The sequence below is a fragment of the Crassostrea angulata genome, chromosome 8 (assembly GCF_025612915.1).
Source record: "Crassostrea angulata isolate pt1a10 chromosome 8, ASM2561291v2, whole genome shotgun sequence".
Lineage (NCBI taxonomy): Eukaryota > Metazoa > Mollusca > Bivalvia > Ostreida > Ostreidae > Magallana > Magallana angulata.
Window position 1 is genome coordinate 9,881,794 of NC_069118.1, and position 19,271 is coordinate 9,901,064.

General features: G+C 33.4%; 1 protein-coding gene across 13 annotated transcripts in view; it reads left to right on the forward strand.

The window, feature by feature from the left end:
* Positions 1 to 2,733: 2,733 nt before the first annotated feature.
* The window catches only part of LOC128157813 (inositol 1,4,5-trisphosphate receptor type 1-like), a 73,270-nt gene continuing 56,732 nt past the window's right edge, over positions 2,734 to 19,271 (forward strand). For 12 of the 13 annotated variants that reach the window (XM_052820446.1, XM_052820443.1, XM_052820444.1 and 9 more), the window contains exons 1-4: positions 2,734 to 3,070; positions 6,902 to 6,972; positions 16,097 to 16,221; positions 16,839 to 16,925. In XM_052820446.1, the coding sequence (XP_052676406.1) occupies positions 2,988 to 3,070; positions 6,902 to 6,972; positions 16,097 to 16,221; positions 16,839 to 16,925 (366 nt within the window). In that variant the 5' untranslated portion in view covers positions 2,734 to 2,987. The remainder of the gene's footprint in view (positions 3,071 to 6,901; positions 6,973 to 16,096; positions 16,222 to 16,838; positions 16,926 to 19,271) is intronic. The other variant, XM_052820455.1, reaches the window with a different exon arrangement.

Here is a 19,271-nt window from a genome sequence, read left to right on the forward strand (position 1 = left end):
GATAGATCCTCCTGGAGCCATCGTATCCTCGTATCGAAACCGCATTATCATGATTCCTCTTAAAAGGGAATAAATCGCAGAATAATCGTTTATGTATTTTAATTTATCCGAAAAAAAGATTTGTCAAGCTTAGTTTTATTGTAAAGTTAGTCAGTTCAAATGCTGTGGATATTCATGGTTTAAATAGTGAATAAGTAACTGGGGCCAGAAGTGACTAAATATGTGCTCTGGTAAGTGTATTGAAACATATCGATATTTTTCGAGCCATCTTATCCATGGGTTCTGATGATGTGTCATAATAAATTATAATTATATATTGATAAACATGATAAATTATTCCACGTTAAACCAGTTATCTTTGTTATCAAACGCAAATGTCAAATAATGTAATCAAGTTGTACTGCATACATGTATATGTCTGTGAATTCTGATCGAGAAAGAAACTTGTGTCTAACTTGTAAAAAATATATTGCAGTGTTTATATATATATATATATTTATATATATATATATATATATATATATATATATATATATATATATATATATATATATATATATATATATATATATAGACAGAAGAAAAAATAAAGTTATTCTCACGATCGTTTGGCACAAAAAATGTCAATTGAAAACCAACTATTAGCCAAGACGTGAATCCAACGTTGAGATGCTGTGAAGATACACTAACAGTCATTTACTTATAAATTGTACCTTTTGTTAACTCTCTCTCTCTCTCTCTCTCTCTCTCTCTCTCTCTCTCTCTCTCTCTCTCTCTCTCTCTCTCTCTCTCGTAGGAGTAGTAGTAGTACATGTAGTATTTGTTGTATCATACTGTTTGTATTTCATTCAAGTTTGCGACTCGCGACAAGAAGAATAACTCAGCATCGTCTCAACTAATAATCGATCGTTGACAGATCCTAAACTCACCCCACAGTAGAAAAAAAAATGGCCGTGTCGCAATTAAAGAAACCGTATAGAAAATGAAAAAGTTAATTAATGATCTAATATAAATTTGCGATATAATTCAATGCAAGATGAATTGATGATTAAGTTCAAACTAATCTAGCTTATTGTCATGATGTTACTTTTGAAATTACTTGGTCGGTGTAAATACAAAATTTACAACATGTAATTTTTTATACAAAATTTTACAATTTCTTGCAATTTTATTTAGACTGCGGTACACGTGTGGTATACATGCATAGAATTAATTTGTCACAACTGTCTTTTACATTTAGATAAAACATATGCATTTGAATGAAATTGTTCACATCTCAGAAATGAAGAGGAAAACTTTTATGTTTCTAAAATTTGAGTGCTTTCTCAAGAAATCAAGGTAACAAAATTTGTAATAAATTATTCCTCTTTTGAATTAAGTGTTTCATATGAAAGCTGTACAGATGCTACAGTATGCTACTGGTGCCTTAAAGGGGCATGGTCACGATTTTGGTCAAATTCTATTTTTGTGTTTTTATTATTTATAATGCTTTAAGAATGCATTTCTAGTGACCAAGTAAAATTTGAGAGTCAGTTGTAGAGTTATGAGCAAGATACAGGGCTCACAATTTCTTGTCATGTAAACAAGGCTCGTGCCCTGTTTTTGTTTACTTAGGTTCAATTTACCAGTCAAAAATCGTTTTCTTGAATTGTCTGTCTGATTATTCATTTTGAGCATGAATAAACAGTTCCTAACGTTTAACACATTCATTTTAGGTCTACAACTGCATGTAATTTTTACTTCAACATTTAAAACGTAAACAAAAGCTTTGTTTACATAACAAAGAATTGTTAGCTCTGTAACTCGCTTATAACTCAACAAATGGCACTCAAATTTGAAATGATTATTAAAAATGCCTTAGTGAAGCATTGTAAACATTAAGACTGGGGAAATAATTTTTGACCCAAATCGTGACCATGTTCCTTTAATCCCTCGCTCTATTATATAGTAACTTACATATAGGTGAAGTGTATTTTCTTAAATATTTCAGATAAATTAGTATCAGTATCACCATTAAGTTACATGAATGGCTACAGTGTGCAGGGAAATATTCGACCCAGTCTTATTTTCATCCCTTTTCTGCTTTTGTTGTCAGCGGGCAATTTAAGACTGGGCGAATTGAAATGCTCCCAATTACTCTCTTCAAACACAACTTTGTCTGGACAGATTGAAAATGGGGCGAACGCGTTTACAAGTGAAAAAGGGTGAAAATAATACGGGGCGAAAATAACCCTATATTGCGAAACATGGGTATTCCGACCCCCCCCCCCCCCCTTCAGCCTCATCTACCTGAATCCGCCACTGTGCAAGATTGTATGCTCGGTCTTTCCTTGTCTGTTCGTCACAAGGATCTGAAATTTGGATGACTGGTATACAGCTTTTTTGAATTTTTAAACATATTTTTTGCACAATAGGCATTTTGTTTTTACTAATTAAAGTTACTAAATCTCTCTCTCTCTCTCTCTCTCTCTCTCTCTCTCTCTCTCTCTCTCTCTCTCTCTCTCTCTCTCTAGCTCTCTCTGCCTATATTCCTTGTTTATGTTCTCGCTTTCTCTATAGGGGCCTATACCTATATTTCTCTCTCAAGTATCATGCATAGAGAATTTCTATATGTTTTCCCCGTTCAATTTAATACAAAAATGATATATGTGCAATAGTTATATCCCTTTATTGTGTTGGTGGATTTTTGAAATTGCCGCGCAAAACAGCACAACACAAGAGGGCGCAGTAAAATATTATTCTTATTGCGGAAGAGATTTCGGTAAACGTGTGTTGGATCTTTAGGCCTGTAATGTTGTGATTTAGAGCATTTCAAAGTGCTCTCAGAAGATAGAATCAGGCACATTACAGCTGTTAAAGCTCTGAACCTTAACGGTGTTTTAAGAATATTTGTGCATTAGTTTTGTCAAGTATTGCAGTTGTGAGAAATGTCAGATCGAGCGAAGCAGACGGTTGGGTGACAGTCCTCGGATTGAGATATATCAGAGATGTCGGCGACAGTCCTTCACTTTGGAGACATTGTGTCTCTATATGCTGAAGGAGGTGTCAGTGGTTTCATATCCACCCTTGGGTAAGTCGGTCAAGCTGTTTTATTTTCTATCTAGAGCTACCGAAATGCAAGACTTGCACCGGTTCGAATTTCCTCCATTTGTCATCAGAAAATCGCAGCGACACAGTAGCACAAGTTGTGTAATTTGATTATCCGCTTTGCGGTTACATCTCCTGAGAAGAGAATGAAACAATAATGTTGTAAACAAAGATTTAGATAGAGAGTTAATCCTGACATTTTAGTGAAGAGCATACGTGAAATAATTCAAAAAATAATTTAGTAGTTCATTCGACGAAGAAAAACACTTTTCCTTTTATTTAATCTTTTCTATTATAATCAAGATGCATTACTACAAGTAGCAGTGTAGATTGTATATACTGATATATTTAAATAATAACTCCCAGTCGTTTATGCTCTGCCTCACTGTCTAGTATTTGCTGTGCCCATTCATGCTTTTTGCAGTGCAGTGTATCATTTTTTTTTTTGGTGATGTTCAGTGTTCTTAGAGGATATAAACATGTGTGAGTAACAGAGTTGACCAGACCCCTTTGTTGTAGTGATGTGGTCCCTGTGGTGATTGAGTGCAGGCCCATCTACAGACAAACCCTGTCAGTGACAATCAAATCTAACATGCCCCAGGTGTGCTCTCTTCTTCATGGCCATTAGCTGATTTAGCTCTCTCTGGTGATCATTGTATGGCTATCCTATAATTCTCATTTGTTTTAATGTTAGCATCAAGGCTAAGGTAACCACTGGGTTATGGGGGTCTGTGGTTGATTTCTTCCAGTTTACATATGCCTACAATTATGTTAAGCACACATTGTTTGTTGCAAGAATGGTACATCAGGGTCTTGTTTGAAATACCCCCCCCCCCCCAACACACACACCTAAATTCTTATCAGAAATTTACATAAAATACTTAGTCTAGCAAGTTGGAGACAGTATGTATACAGTGTTATTAAAATTGATTAAATTTCATACAGTGTATATAAAAATTATCAAACATTTTAGTATATGGTAGTGTATGTAACATCTTTTGACAGGATACAACTTAAAGATGTAAATGTGAGAATTGTAAGTTTGCAGTACAAATAGGAATTAAATATAGCCCTAACATACATTTTTTATTTTCAAATTGAGTGTAAAACTTTGAATTGTTAATTTAAAAAAAAATATGTTTCAATTGTCTAAACTAAAAAGAAAAGTATTTGGCAATGCAATTCATCTGATCTGATACAAAACAGTGTTCTACATGCAGCCAAGAAGGGCATTTGCATTGGGCGTATCGCATTCAGGTGTATATTAAGTGAATCGTACCATCAGAAGAGATAAAATGTGTTTCAAAATTTTAAAAACCTTGAACATCTCTCTAAATTTATTATGCCACAAATCAGAAATGATGAGGGTCGCCCTTTATGTTATTGATCTCTAGCCGGAGTGTAAACAAGAGAGGTTTACACACTTAAAGGATGTGTACCTGCTGTGTACTTGTCATGCTGAACTGAAATCTGTAGGTGGTGCTCGAGAATCTTGTCCTTAACTGAGTTGTAAAATTAACTCCACTAGGGAGACCCCATTCAATTTTGTCTGAAGGGACTTGAATTTATTTTCATCCATTGTAATTCGCGTTTTGTAATTCACATTACATGGCTCAGGTAGATCAAGACTTTTCCCTTTTAAATATATTTTCATTATTATTGATAAGCACAAGAAATAGGGAGGTGTAGAAAGATTGACAAACTTAGTGCTACATAAGCTTGATTAATGTGAGCCTTGGAGTTGTCTTTTTTTTCATGATCTGATCTCTAACTCCATGCGGAGTTGTGTTTATCATAGATTCCACCTCCTGCTTGCTTATTTATAAAGACTGGTTTTTTATCAATCTTGAGTTATGCAACAAGATCTTTGAGCGAACTTTTTTTTTCAATATATATCCGTAACTTCTTAGAAGTAATCGCAGAATATTCAATAACCACTCCCCTGGCAGAGCATTAATAGTCTTAATATAAATTTACAAAATTTCAAAGATGCAATGGAATATAAGAAATTCATTGATGTTGGTGAGATCAAGATTTAGAATCCTTTACCAAGTGTAGAATCAGGAATTTAGTTTACTGGGGTATTTTACAAACAAAATCAATAAAAGTTGCTAATAATGATTAGGTTCAATAAAAAAAAAAGTTCTATAAGATATATCTATTGTACTCTTTCTTTTTATTAAATTGATGGGTTCAGGTATAAGAATGTTGACAAAGTAGTGTGAGATAAAGATTGAGGCTTGGTCATAAATCACTGTTGTGTGTGGGAGGGCGAAGGTGATCAGAGAAAATGTGCCGTTCAATGGCTTTTTTTGGTACAGAAATGTTAATTTGATAAAAAAAGTTTATGTAAAGAATCGTGCCAGTGTCTTACTCCTCAGTGATAAGCTTGATGGAGTGAAAGTTTCCAAGTGTTGGTAGAATATTAAGGTGATCTGCACATGATTGCAGTTTGTGTACTCTAAGATTGAATATGAGAGAGCTGTCATTTCATTCATTACAGATTTAAGGACACATGAGGTGTCTCTTAATTTTAGATAAATTTCCATGATCATCAATTTTTTCCTTATTTATTTTCATCTAAACCAGTGTTTCTGCTAAAAATAATTCAAGGTACAATATCAGGCTATTTTTGAAGATAAAATATTTTTTGAATTTTCCTTATGATAGCATGCAAAATGCAATTAAATGCATAAAGTCATAGTACTGTGGAATCATTTTCATTTGTGGGGGTAAATGCTCGTGGTTAGGTAGCCAAGGTTTTTCTTGGTTCGTGGGGAGGTAAATTTGTTGGTAGCAAATTCCATTTTAAAATAAATATTAAACATATGCTTGCATATATATATATACGTTCATGGGGATGTAAATTCATGGGCAAGGGTTACCCACAAAGCCACGAACATTGGTCCCCCACGCACAATGTTTATTCCACAGTATGTATTTTCTATTGAACCTATAAATCCAAATGAAGTAGCATATAATTATGGAATTATATAATTAATTACACAGTGGAAATCTTCACATTTGGGAGAAAGAAAAATGAAAATTGGTGAATAATGGAAGATACATCTTGTGTGTCCTAGAATGAGTATTCCAGTCACAAGGTTAACGATGGCTGATGAGTCCAATGAAAAGACATTCACAGATTTCGATCTACTAGCTTTTGTGTCAAATTTAAAACAGCTAGTATGAAAATAATATGGTAATTCAGAAATTGCAACTGCATGGGTTTTCAGTAAGGACAGGTTGCAATATTTCTTCATTTTCTTTATCAAAATTAGTGGATTAAAATTTTATAATTAACAAAATAAACTATTTGAAAAAATTGGTAAACAGCCTCTTAAAATGACTGATTCACCTCTTTGTTTCAAAATTATAAAGAGCCCTGTGTAAGCAAACTAAACCTACAAACATTTGATATATATATGTGTACCGGTATATTGTTTATACATGAACTCCAAATACTGTAAATTCCTTATATTACGCAAATACTTAATTCCACAATCCCGCTGTTCAGTATCAAATCGCAAGAATATAAAATCGCGAATGTGGAACTTTTATCCTTATTTAAATTCTCAAAGTTCTCAACTCTTGAAAAATAATGGCGAGATTTTAAAATTCGCGAAGGGTGCTCCTCGCGATTTTACGCAGATAATAATTTCTCGAGTTTAATTTGGAATCTATAGTACGAGTTTGTCAGAATTCATTTTACAAATCTTTCTATATAGTTTGAAATTTATCAGATACATTGTATTTTATCTACGCATGTAATGGTACTCATATTGATTAATACAGTTCCTGATTTGCCTTACAGGTTGGTAGATGACAGGTGCGTGGTTCAGCCTGATGCTGGGGACTTGAACAACCCTCCCAAGAAGTTTAGAGGTGTGTATGTCATTACTGTGTGATAGAAATGAACAGAGAGGAATGAGGGTCCTTGGCAGTGTCCTGTATAGTTATTAATTTTTCTTGTAATTAGGTAGCGTTAATAAGTTGTATAAGAACTCACAGTATATACATAGATTTCTATATCGATCAGAAGATGCACTGATAAGAAGACAAAGTGTAGATCGATCGATCCTCAAAGAAAACATGCAGGCCGTCCTCGCAAAAATTGAGAATGCCCCCTCTTAGCTTTAAGTACTCTGCCCCTTTCTATTCTTAACCTTAAGACATTAATTTAAGGTTTAGAATTTTCAAATTTTACAATATTTACAATATCAAAAACAAGGAAAGATAAAATTTAAAAATCCCATTGTGATTCAGACTCATCATAACTTACAGATCCATAGTGAACACTTCAACCCACTGCACTACGCAGTTAGATGACAATTTTGGGAAAGAAAAAATTTATGAAATTATACTTCATTTTATTGGGGTTTTTTTTTCGATTAATTATATGTCATAACATGGAGGTGTCCCATTTAACCATAAGTTAGAATGTCCTTCTATACCTCAGAAGATTTTATAGTACATTGTCCCTTTGATAAGAGAGGTTATGCTTGCTGCAGCTGGAATGAAATATGTTTTTTTAATGAATTGTTCAGTAATACACATTTTTCCTCAAATTTTGTCCGAGAACTTTTGTGCTTTTCAACCATTTTCAAATTAAAGTATTTTTAACGAAGCAAATTTCTAATGAATGTACAGAGTGGTAATATATTTTATAGTCAGATGTAACTGAACAATATTTGGTCATACACTGTACACATAAAGCTGAGTTTTGTCTTTCGAAAAAAGATAACTCGCAACCTTTAGTTCCCGAAACTACTTGAGCACTATAGGTAGATAGAATTTAAAAATGATGATCATTATACTTTTAACATTTTGTGATTATGATGATTAGTCTAATAAACAGACCTTAAAGGGACCTGGACACGATTTCAAATGAAAATTTTATTTTTGATTTCTATGTATAAAATAGTTTACTTCTGTATTTTGAATGACTCACCAAAATTTGAATGTTAGAAGTCATGTTACGAGCAAGATACAGAGGAAAGAAGTTGTTGTTATGTAAACAAAGCTCGAGTCTTATAAGTTTGTTTACAAATACTGTAAAGTAAAGAAATTGCCATTTCTCTATCAAAATAACTTGTGGAAACAAGATAGACTGATTCAGTGGGTTCATAAATAATTTCATTACAACAAACAGCAATATTAGATTGAAACTTATACCAATACAACGAATATGTGAACATTAACGGGACTCGAGCTTTTTTTACAAAACAAAGAATTCTAACCTCTTTAACTCGCTTGTAACTCGATACTTGACTTTTAAATTTTGTCAAAGCATTGAAAACATCCATATTAACAATTCTAGACATAAAAATTGAAAAAATAAATTTTGAAAATTTTGAGCTCAAATCGTGTCCAAGTCCCGTTAAAGCAACTATAACGAAAAACAGGTTTAAATGACATTTCTCCCACAGTATATATACATACATTGATGGTTGTATATTAAATGTTACAGACAGGGAGCTTGGCATTAGATAAATGTTAAGACTCGGTGCCATCTAAAGAAAAATAAAGGTCAGGGTAAATAGAGGTTATGGGAAACACAGGGAATTAAAAAAATACAACTGTATCAAGATAACACCAGCAGTAGCATGTTATGTATGCTTAGGTCAATAAGGACATATCCCCCCAAAACTCTCTAATTGATCACAATTTATTTGCCAGTAGTGATTTATGACTTAAATATTTTGACAGATTTACTCTGATATATCCTCACAGTGATAAAGTGTGCCCTGTTAATGATTTAATCTCAAAATTTGTTTTTTTTATCAAGTTAAGTCAAGGCTGTGAACTGACAGAAAATTGCACATTTACTGGAATTTTGAAATGATGAGTGACATTGAAGATAAAGATTGAGGAAGCTTCAGCATTCAGATTAACCTTCTTATCTATTATCATGATTTTAATACATGTAGTGTTTTTTTATGCCTGCCTGGAATTAACTGGTATTACATCAAAGACTTGTTATTTTTAGCTTAGTTAATTCATAAAAAATGTTCCATCCTGTTTTGTTTTATTTATTGCAACACAGAATTAGAAACAATTGACACACAAAACAATGTTCAGTCATGAAGCTACCTACACATGCAAAGGGGAAGAGATAGAAATATCTACAGACATATTATCACTGTAACTGTTTACAAACATAACTTTCTTCTGTCACTTCCAATCAAACAATGCAGTACTGCTGAGATTCTCATTGTGAAGCGGGAGCTCTGGACTAGATCATGCCAATTCTACTAGGTCATTCTCTATGCAGCATGGGGCATCCATAGCTTAAAATACATAGAACATGCACAAATCTGCATACAGACCCACTGTACAGAGTATCATAAGTTAGCTGTATGTTTGATATCTCAGGGTTTTTTTTCATCAGGTTCTCAAGTTTTCAGTGTGTTTGTGTAGGATATCTCAGTTTATGGCTAAAGCCATAAAGAGCATAGTATATTATTAGCTCCCAGCAATGGTCAGTCCGTGTGTCACATTTGTATCTGATGTTAGATTTGGGGTTCATAAAAAAATACATGTATCTTGATCTTATACATGTATGAGCTATTGACACATTAGTGATACTGTAAAAGTGGTTATTTACGCATGGGAAAATTTACACTATTTACGCAGTAGGCCTAAAACCGCATAAAGTACCCCCGCACATATGGCCAAAAACTCAACATTTTAGAGTGGTATATATCACGCATCCTCGTATTTAATACCCACGAGTATTGTATGACCGTAGAAAATGCGTACTTAAACACCAGTGTAAATAACCACTTTTACAGTATATCAACATAACTTTACATCTAAATAATATGCACATGTACAAAATTTAGTACATGCATTTATAATGGAATATCCATTGAATATCCATTGAATAGGTATGTGAATTTATACATTGGATTAAAATGCATGATTTCCCCAAATATCGTGGATGATTCAGAGTTTATACATCATACACAAGCAGATAAAAATGCAGTATCAAGTTCTTTTTAGTGTTTTATAAATTTATATATATATCTGTGTACCGGTACATGTATTGACTTTTACATACCACATATTTAGTGTGTCACCACTAGGTCTAAAATGTACAGACTATAACTGATCAATATAGAATTGATCATCAGACAAAGGTGACAAGTGCAAGAGTAAATATATATTATAGGAAAAAACTGTCATTACTGGCTTCAGTTCATCTCCTGACAAAAGTGGCAGCTAGATCTATTGAAAATCTCACCTCAGTCACATCTCTACAATTTCAGCTAATAGAAATAAGATTCTCTCTCTCTCTCTCTCTCTCTCTCTCTCTCTCTCTCTCTCTCTCTCTCTCTCTCTCTCTCTCTCTCTCTCTCTCTCTCTCTCTCTCTCTCTCTCAGAAAAACTATCAGGGCATGTACATGTAGATGTGAACATTTTCACATCTAAATTTTGATTAATTGGAGGCGTTGCATTTATTTGCATGATCACTCTATATAAAATATTGTAATATGGAATATAACTGAGAAAGGATTTGATAGATTTGTATCCTTTGCTGACAAATACAGCTACTACTTTATTTAACTTTATATATGGTTAAGTGAAACCTATGTATTATGTTTCCATCATCTCCTCATCCCTTGTAGGACAGACAAATGTAAGCCCCCCACAAGTTCGCTCCACCTGGTCCTTTGTCGGTGATAATGCACTGTTCCAGTGTACCCCATCTCTTTAGTTCTTCTACATGTCTACATTTGATATTGTTGGCTTCAAGGCTTTCTCTTTTTCTCTAGTATCAAGCCAAGTCCAGTTGTAGAGTTAAATTGTACAGTCACTTTACCGGTAATGAATCAGTATGAGGTTTTGTTGTACATGCGACTAATATTAACGGAATACCAAATAATTTTATTTTTTTGTTTAAGTCACGTTTCTTTGTCCTTCTAAACTGTAGTATCAAACTTCCGAAAATATAAAGGATGAATTACTGAGATATTAGTTTCAACACCCCCTCCATTTTCCTAGTTTCGAATACGTTTTCCAGTATCAAATCAAGCGCCCTCTATCACTTCTGACCGAAAATTTTGGGGCGGATTAATTTCAAAAATGCACTAGAGGTACATGTCAATAGACTTATAAATGTTATTAAATGAAGAAGGAAAAATGATTTTGGAAATATGTTATTTAAATAAATAATGTAATCGTTATTTTTATTGTACTGTTTTCCTGTCAAATTGAAACTGGACTTGAACAGTTTTCATTTTGCGTTACTTAATGAAATTGAATTTTCATGAAAACACTTTATGATAGTAATTGATGATAAGTAGTTGCCATTTGCCTTTGTTTTGCCCATATATCTATCAATATATGCAGCCAAATAATACTTCTGTCGCAATGAATCGACACTAGGAAAACTACACATGGTTTTATTTGAAGTCGTAATTTCATTCTAAGCTCCATTATTATTTGATATGATGCTTAGTCTCATTAAATGGATTGGATTATAATTACTAATCATCCACTAAAAAGGGGTGGATAACAAACTTATTTTCATAGTCAGGTTTAATTGTTTTCACACTTTCGTTTTTTCTGCCTTGTAGTTTGTATCTAGGTCACCTTTTTAATTTGTAAACAATACGGTAAATAATCATGCAAATGTCAAACAACTCCACACACTGATAGAATATTTATTTCTGTATTATAATTACCTAGCTTGGATTTTTTAAAACCTTAACACCGTTTTTCTAAAAATTATTCGATACTGGCAAATTAATATTCATTACCGGTAAAACGACTATTTATTCCGAAGGGTGAATGTTCTTGTTTGTCAGTAAATGTTTTATTTTGTTTATGTTTAAACTTATGAAAAGATCTAGCAAATAATTTCTTTGCTTATCTTCAAGAATTTGTTAGATTACGTTATCAAACTCCCATCCACATATATTATTGATTTGGAGCAACCATCTGTCTCTTTTATATTTTGAAGTTTGTTGAATAAATCATCAGTAGAAAGAGTTCTTTGCCCTCATGTAATATTTTTGATGCTTAGATGATTATTAAAACCCATATTGTCATCTGACAAGAGTATAGGGGTTTGTAATCTAGTGAGAACTGCGATTTCTAGAGTTGGCCCTCTCTGTAACATGTACAATATGCATTTTATTCCTGAGGAAATGCAGTATATTATATAGCTTTTATTTAATTACCTTTTGGAAGCTTGAAAAGGGGGATATCTGCAAAAAAGCTTGCATGTCAGACCTGAGCTGAATGATGACATAATGATATATATGCAACTTGGTAATGAGATTTTCCCTAATAATACCAATAGCTTTGGCAGGGGTAGTCATGTTTCTAATGGCTCCTCACTCAGAGAGAAGTAATTGAGTGAAAGCAGAAACTAACAGTTGCTTTATTTCTCATTTGAGATCTGGTTTTTCTTCTTTCTCAAAATAAACAAATTGTTTTCAATGCAAGTTCAAGGTTTTTACCGTCTGATGGTTTAAATCGTTGCATGCAATCTTCATTAGATTTCTCTAAGCATATATTCATCTGTAAGATGAAGACTTATATATCTTTTAAAGATGTCAGACATTACATTTGAATTCAGCAAATAGGTCTTAATTATTTGCAAAAAGCTTCTCATAAAGTAGGATATTTGCAAGAAGATCCTGGATTGCACTAAGGACTAAACCTAGTACAATCAATGAAAAATACTTGTAAGGACTGTTTTTTGCCGGTAGTCTGCAATATACGTGTATATGTTCATTTAAATTTTTGAAATATTTTCTGCATTTTATTATGTATCACTATGATGGTATATGAAAATTCTTTGCATTTTAGCACCCCAAACAGTTGCAGAGCTGGGTCTACGTCTATTGTTGTTTAATATTAAACATATGCGATTGTATGTAGCATTACATAATAGATAGCTTTGTGTATACTGCCGATATAAACAGTATTGCTTGAGATTTTCTGTTTCATCTCTAATGCTTGCTCTTTGTCCCATTATCAAAGCTGAGAGCACAATCGGCATTAAACATTTACTACAGGGGATTTTTTCCCTTGATTTTCGGCACCAGCCCCTTGTAGCCACTCTGTAGTGTATATTTCCTGTTGGCATTCTCCGATCGGTTTTTCTTCCCTGTTGCATGAGGTTAACCAGGAAGTCTAGAGATAAAAGGAAAGCGCTACTTGGGTTTTCACTAAAGATGTTCAAGAGTAGAAAAATTGTCACATTGTTATGAATACATAGAAAAATGTACTATGTACTTTTAGACGTAAATTTAGACAGTAAAAATACTGCACTGGGTCTTGCCGTTACTAAGGGTTTTACTTAGATGTTTATTGGCAAAAATATTATGACTTTATATAATATATTTTACACAATATCTGAGTTTCACTTATATGTTAAAGATTGAAACATTATGACATTATATTATACATGTATACATATAGCACAATATCTGATGTATGTACTTAAAGATGTAAATAAAAAAAAACCTCACTGCACTAGTTTGGGTGCTTTTCAGGGTTTCAATTACATGTTTCTGATAAGATCAATTATGACATTGTAATATTTATATAGCACAGAATCTCACTGACAAACTTTGAGACATCACTTGTTTTTTAAATAATGAGCTGAGTTTTTTCCATTATTGGGGGTTTTACTGTACTTTGATGTTCAACATGTTCAAGTCTCTGTAGAAAAAATTAGGACATTATATTATATTCATAGCACAGTACTTGATATTCATACTTTTAGATGTAAATACACCTAAGGTTTTGCCGCTTCTCTTAAAGGGTTTCGCTCTGAGGTTTTTGAGTAGAAAAATTATGACATGATTTATATAGCACAATATCTGACTGACAAATCTTAGATGTCGATTTTTTTAAATACAGTTGAACTTTGGGAACTTGAACACTGATATCTCAAATAGAGTGGATATGTCGAAGTTATTTGTAAATCCCAACCACTTATACTCTATGCAATTTACCCTTGATATCTCAAATACTTGGATATCTCGAAGTTTTCAACCAGCCCCATTTAGTTTGAGATAATGAAGTTTGACTATACAAACTGAGATAACGAACATTGTTGTTAACTGCCACTTAGTAAATATGTGTATCAAGTTTGTGATTTAATTATACCCCCCCTCCGAAGGAGAGGGGGTATACTGTTTTACCCTTGTGTGTCTGTCCGTCCGTCTGTCCGTCTGTTACAAAAGTTTCTGTCGCGTTTATCTCAGCAACTATTTATCGGAGATGCTTGACATTTTTACACAGTGTTTGTTTTGGCATGCCATATTGTGGGATATATTTTTGTATCAATCGGACGTCAACTTCCTGTTAAATAATGACTGTTTATTTTTAGCCAAAATTTTCAAACAAATTTTCCTCAAAGATTTCTCAGCAGCTATTTATCGCAGATGCTTGAAATTTTAACACACTATTTGTTTAGACATGCCATATTGTGGGATATATTTCTGTACCAATCGGATGCCAGCTTTCTGTTAAATGTCGACTTTGCTTATTTTGCATATTCACATCAGAGCAGGGATATCACTAGTGAGCATTGGCTCACAGATATCTTGTTCATCTTTTATTGTACATCACTTGTTACTTGATGCAACTCTAAACAATTGTGTTGGATCATAGATGAATCTGCATTCATTTGAATTACCAGAGTCTGCTTACACAAAATGGACAACAATCATTTTATGTGCACATTTATTACCAACAACATTAAATCAACAAGATATTATACACAGTGACAAGAAAGTAAGCATTGAATAATTCAAAGGTATATTATAAAATGTGAGATCAAAATTATTCCTTGGTATTCAAAGAAGAGAGAAAATGTTAATTACATGTATGATATTTCATTAAAAAATCTTAAAGAATAAAAATGCATGATTCAATGTAGAACATTATACTGTAGAATAATAATTGACTCCCAGTATTTTCCAGATGGTTTCTGCCGATTTAGATTTAGATTAATTGTAGAAAATTTTACCCTAGAATAATAATCGACTCTTCAATATTTCCTAGAGGGTTTCTACCAATTTATACCTGTATGGTGTGGTCAATATTCAAAGCCAAGTTATTAGTCAGCTTTATAATCTTGTAGAATTCAAACATCCTGAAAGTAAAAACTGAATTATATTTATTTGGTTGCAGTGGGGATTAATTTTGTTTTTATTTTGAGCAAAAAGTGGGTAAAAGAGTTCATTATAAATGCCGTAGGGAGTTTCCACCTTATTTGACTGGCAATTTTATGAGATTAAAGTTTTTAATGATGAGTAAAAAGGACACCAGGGAAATTTTCTCTCCATCTTTTTTACAACAATTTTATTCTATTTGTTAGCTAGAGCACATAAAAAGAGATGTTGAGTGATTTTTTTATGGTTTCAAGCTTGTAACTTTAAAAGGGATAATGCAGTATAGATGCATGATTAGATGATTTAGAGGAATTTGAGGAATGTACTTCATTTTATTTTATTAAAATTCTTTCTTATTTGAAATTATTTTAAGGAAAAGAAAAATTTCTTCTTCTTTTGCTGACCAATACTTTGTACGATAAAACTTGTTTATAGCAAAGTTAAAGGATCTGTGGTTTACTGTGATTTACTGGGATCACCTGTCATGATTTACATAGTCTATTATGATGTGAAGATCTGTAAACGCATTATATTTGGCGTGTACAATATTTGGCGAAAATTAGTTCTCAAACCAGTTGACGTGGATTTGAATTAGCGTATTCCTGAATTTGACTATTCTTATACATAGATGTGTGGCATTTAGCGATGTACTTGATTAAGTTGAAGCCGCATTCCTCCAAAAGCGCTAAATAGAATACACAGCCAAATGTAGTATGTTTACAGTAGTCCATAATCAGCTATAAATGGACTTTTACAGACCACCCTGCTGCAATACATGTAATGATATTTCTGTCTATAATTGGACTTTTAAAGATTTCCTGTAAATACAATATAATATGTACATATATTCTTTATTTGTACTTTTTCAGACTGTCTGTTCAAGATCTGCCCCAGTAACAGATACTCGGCCCAGAAACAGTTCCGGCAGGCCCAGCGGTCTGGGACCAACTCGACCACTTCCTGCTCCGATACCGTCCTGCTAAAGAAACTCCACGTAATGTCACTGTCTACAGCAATATGAGCTCATGCATTGCTTAAAGAATTATGAATTTGTTGTGTAGAATTTTACTCTCTCAAATTTGTTCTTCATTAAACTATAACGTACATGAGAATAAGGCTAAAACAAAGTGTTGGATTTGACCCAGAGAGAGAGTGCATTGTGTAGAAGAATATATATGAATAACCAGTTTTTGTACAGGATGACAGCAATGAAAGCTGTGCTTCAATCAGAGCCTCTAAATTGCTTTTCTTAAAAAAAGAAGAAATACAAAAGCTCATAAATTTTCATGTTTTCCAACTATGAAGTATACTACAAATCAATAATTTACCAATTTAGTATCAAAAAATTTTCAGCCTATATTGCTGGAAGCTCATCTTTCACAGTTGTTTCCAAATTAAATGCAGAATGTAACATGTGAATATATTTTTTATAGAATAGAAATGCATGTATGCAATAAAACAAGATTAATATAACAGTTATTGATGGAATGAGGGAAAAAAAGTATTGACAAATGTATTTTAGATTGACGATAAAGACAGAATGACGGTGTGTAAATATATTACTTCGCATACATCTAGATCACAATATATCAATTGTTTTATTGATTGCAGAGTGCTGCTGAGTTAGAGAAGAAACAAAATGAATCTGAGTATAAGAAACAACTTGGAAACACAGTGCAATATGGAAATGTCATACAAGTAAGCAGACATAGAAATCCAACTTCATACAGTACCTTGTAGTTCATTTATAAGTTGGAAAATATCAATTCATTTTGATAACAGATAAACACTACAAGTCATTCTACTTGCTTTTAATAGGTAAATTTTTGTGCATTGAATGCAGTGCATTTGTATTAAGACAAGTGCACCTGTACATGCATTGTGTAAGTGCACTTGCATATTACGTGCACTTGTATTGCTAAACAGTGCACTTGTATTTAGTGTGAGTGCATGCATTTAAGTGCATTTGAAGTTAAGTAATGTACAAACATTGTAGTGTACAATTTTATGTAATACAAGGTAAGAGCACATGTACATGTAAAAGGTCATTACATGTCACTTCTTAATTATAGAGGAGAGTACCAGTATTAGAGACATGCATATATATATATACAGATTCATAGTGCATATGTAACAGTATGCACTTCAAATGCAGTAAAGTCAACATAAATAGGATATAGTGTGCAATACATTGTACATACATTTGATACATGTACATAAATTTATAAGTGTCTTGCAAACTTTTGAACTGGCTACAAAATTGTCTAAACAAGTTTAATAAGGTTACCCAGGTAAACTCATGCAGGTAAATGTGATATCATGATATGTCTGATGTTCAGATTACATAATGGTTAATTCCCTGTGACAGCTATACCTGATTCACATCTGTTTGTCAGGTACCAGGCTGAAGGAAGATTAAGAAATACCAGCTGATTTGACACATATGATCTAGGTTTTGTGTTGTTTGAGATAAGGACGCTTTTCCAGGAATATTTAAGACTCTGACGCATACCGTAATAATGAGAAGACTAGAAAATAAAACATTCATTGATTAGATATGTAACTTTGATTTGAATTTTGTTTTTCCAAGAAGCTATTTTTTTTGTGCCTTATTTATGTTTTTTATTTACGTAACTCCTCTTCTATGAACATTTTTTGCCTTTAAGACCTCATATAGGCCCAGTAGATAGACAAATGAAATGATTGAGTTAGGTAGCATCACTAACGTGATATTCACTTATAATTGTATAGTCTAATGTACAGAATATTATTGTTTGAAACATTTGTGTATCGGAAGAAAGTAAACAATGGTACAATACAGATGGCTGAATCACCTAATTAAGCCTTGGATAACCAGGTAATTGTGTACTGAGAGTTGTCAATGGAACTATTCAGCAGTATATTATTGAAGAATCTGTATGAGCTGGCTGCAACTTCCAATCAGGAGTTTATTTTTTTTGGAGCCAGACTTCTCCATTATCTAATATTTTTATGTAAGTGGCTCAATAGAGCTTTTAAACAGCTTTGTTGTTGTGCATTGGTTTTTTTCCCCCATAATGACAGACAAACTAAATCTTGGAGTGAATTAAAATGAAAAAAAAATTACATTTATTTCACATATTTTTAGCTCACCGAGACGAAGTCAGGGGGAGCTTATGCTATACCCTCGGCGTCGGCGTCGGTGTCGGCGTCGGCGTCGGCGTCCGGACCTGGTTAAAGTTTTTGTTGCAGGTCCTGTATCTAAGCTATTACTTGTCCTATCTTCACCAAACTTGCATGGATGATGCATCTGGACCTACTTATGGACTTGAAAGACTTGGATGCTGAATCTGAGTCCTAAATTTCAGATGCTGGAGGAGGTTAAGGTTGTTGGACCAAGTTAAAGTTTTTGTTGCAGGTGCCCTTTGACAGCAATATCTAAGTTACTGCTGGTCCGTACTTCACCAAACTTGCATGGATGGTGTGTCTTATGATACTGATGCACCAGACAGGCTTGAGTGCTGAATCTGAGCTTAAGGTTTCGGATGCTGGAGGAGGTTAAGGTTTTTGGAGCAGGTTAAAGTTTTTGTTGCAGGTGCCCTTTGATAGCAATATCTAAGTTACTGCTGGTCCGTACTTCACCAAACTTGCATTGATGGTGTGTCTTATGATACTGATGCACCAGGCAGGCTTGAATGCTGAATCTGAGCTATAGGTTACAGATGCTGAAGGAGGTTAAGGTTTTTAGAGCTGGTTAAAGTTTTTGTTGCAGGTGCCCTCTGATGATTATATCTTAGTTACTACTTGTTCTAACTTCACCAGACTTCCATGGATAGTGCGTCTTATGATACTGATGCACCAGACAGGCTTAAATGCTGAATCTGAGCCATAGGTTTCGGATGCTGGAGAAGGTTAAGGTTTTTAGAGCTGGTTAAAGTTTTTGTTGCAGGTGCCCTCTGATGATTATTTCTTAGTTATTACTTGTCCTAACTTCACCAGACTTCCATGGATGGTGCGTCTTATGATACTGATGCACCTGGCAGGCTTGAATGCTGAGTCTGAGCC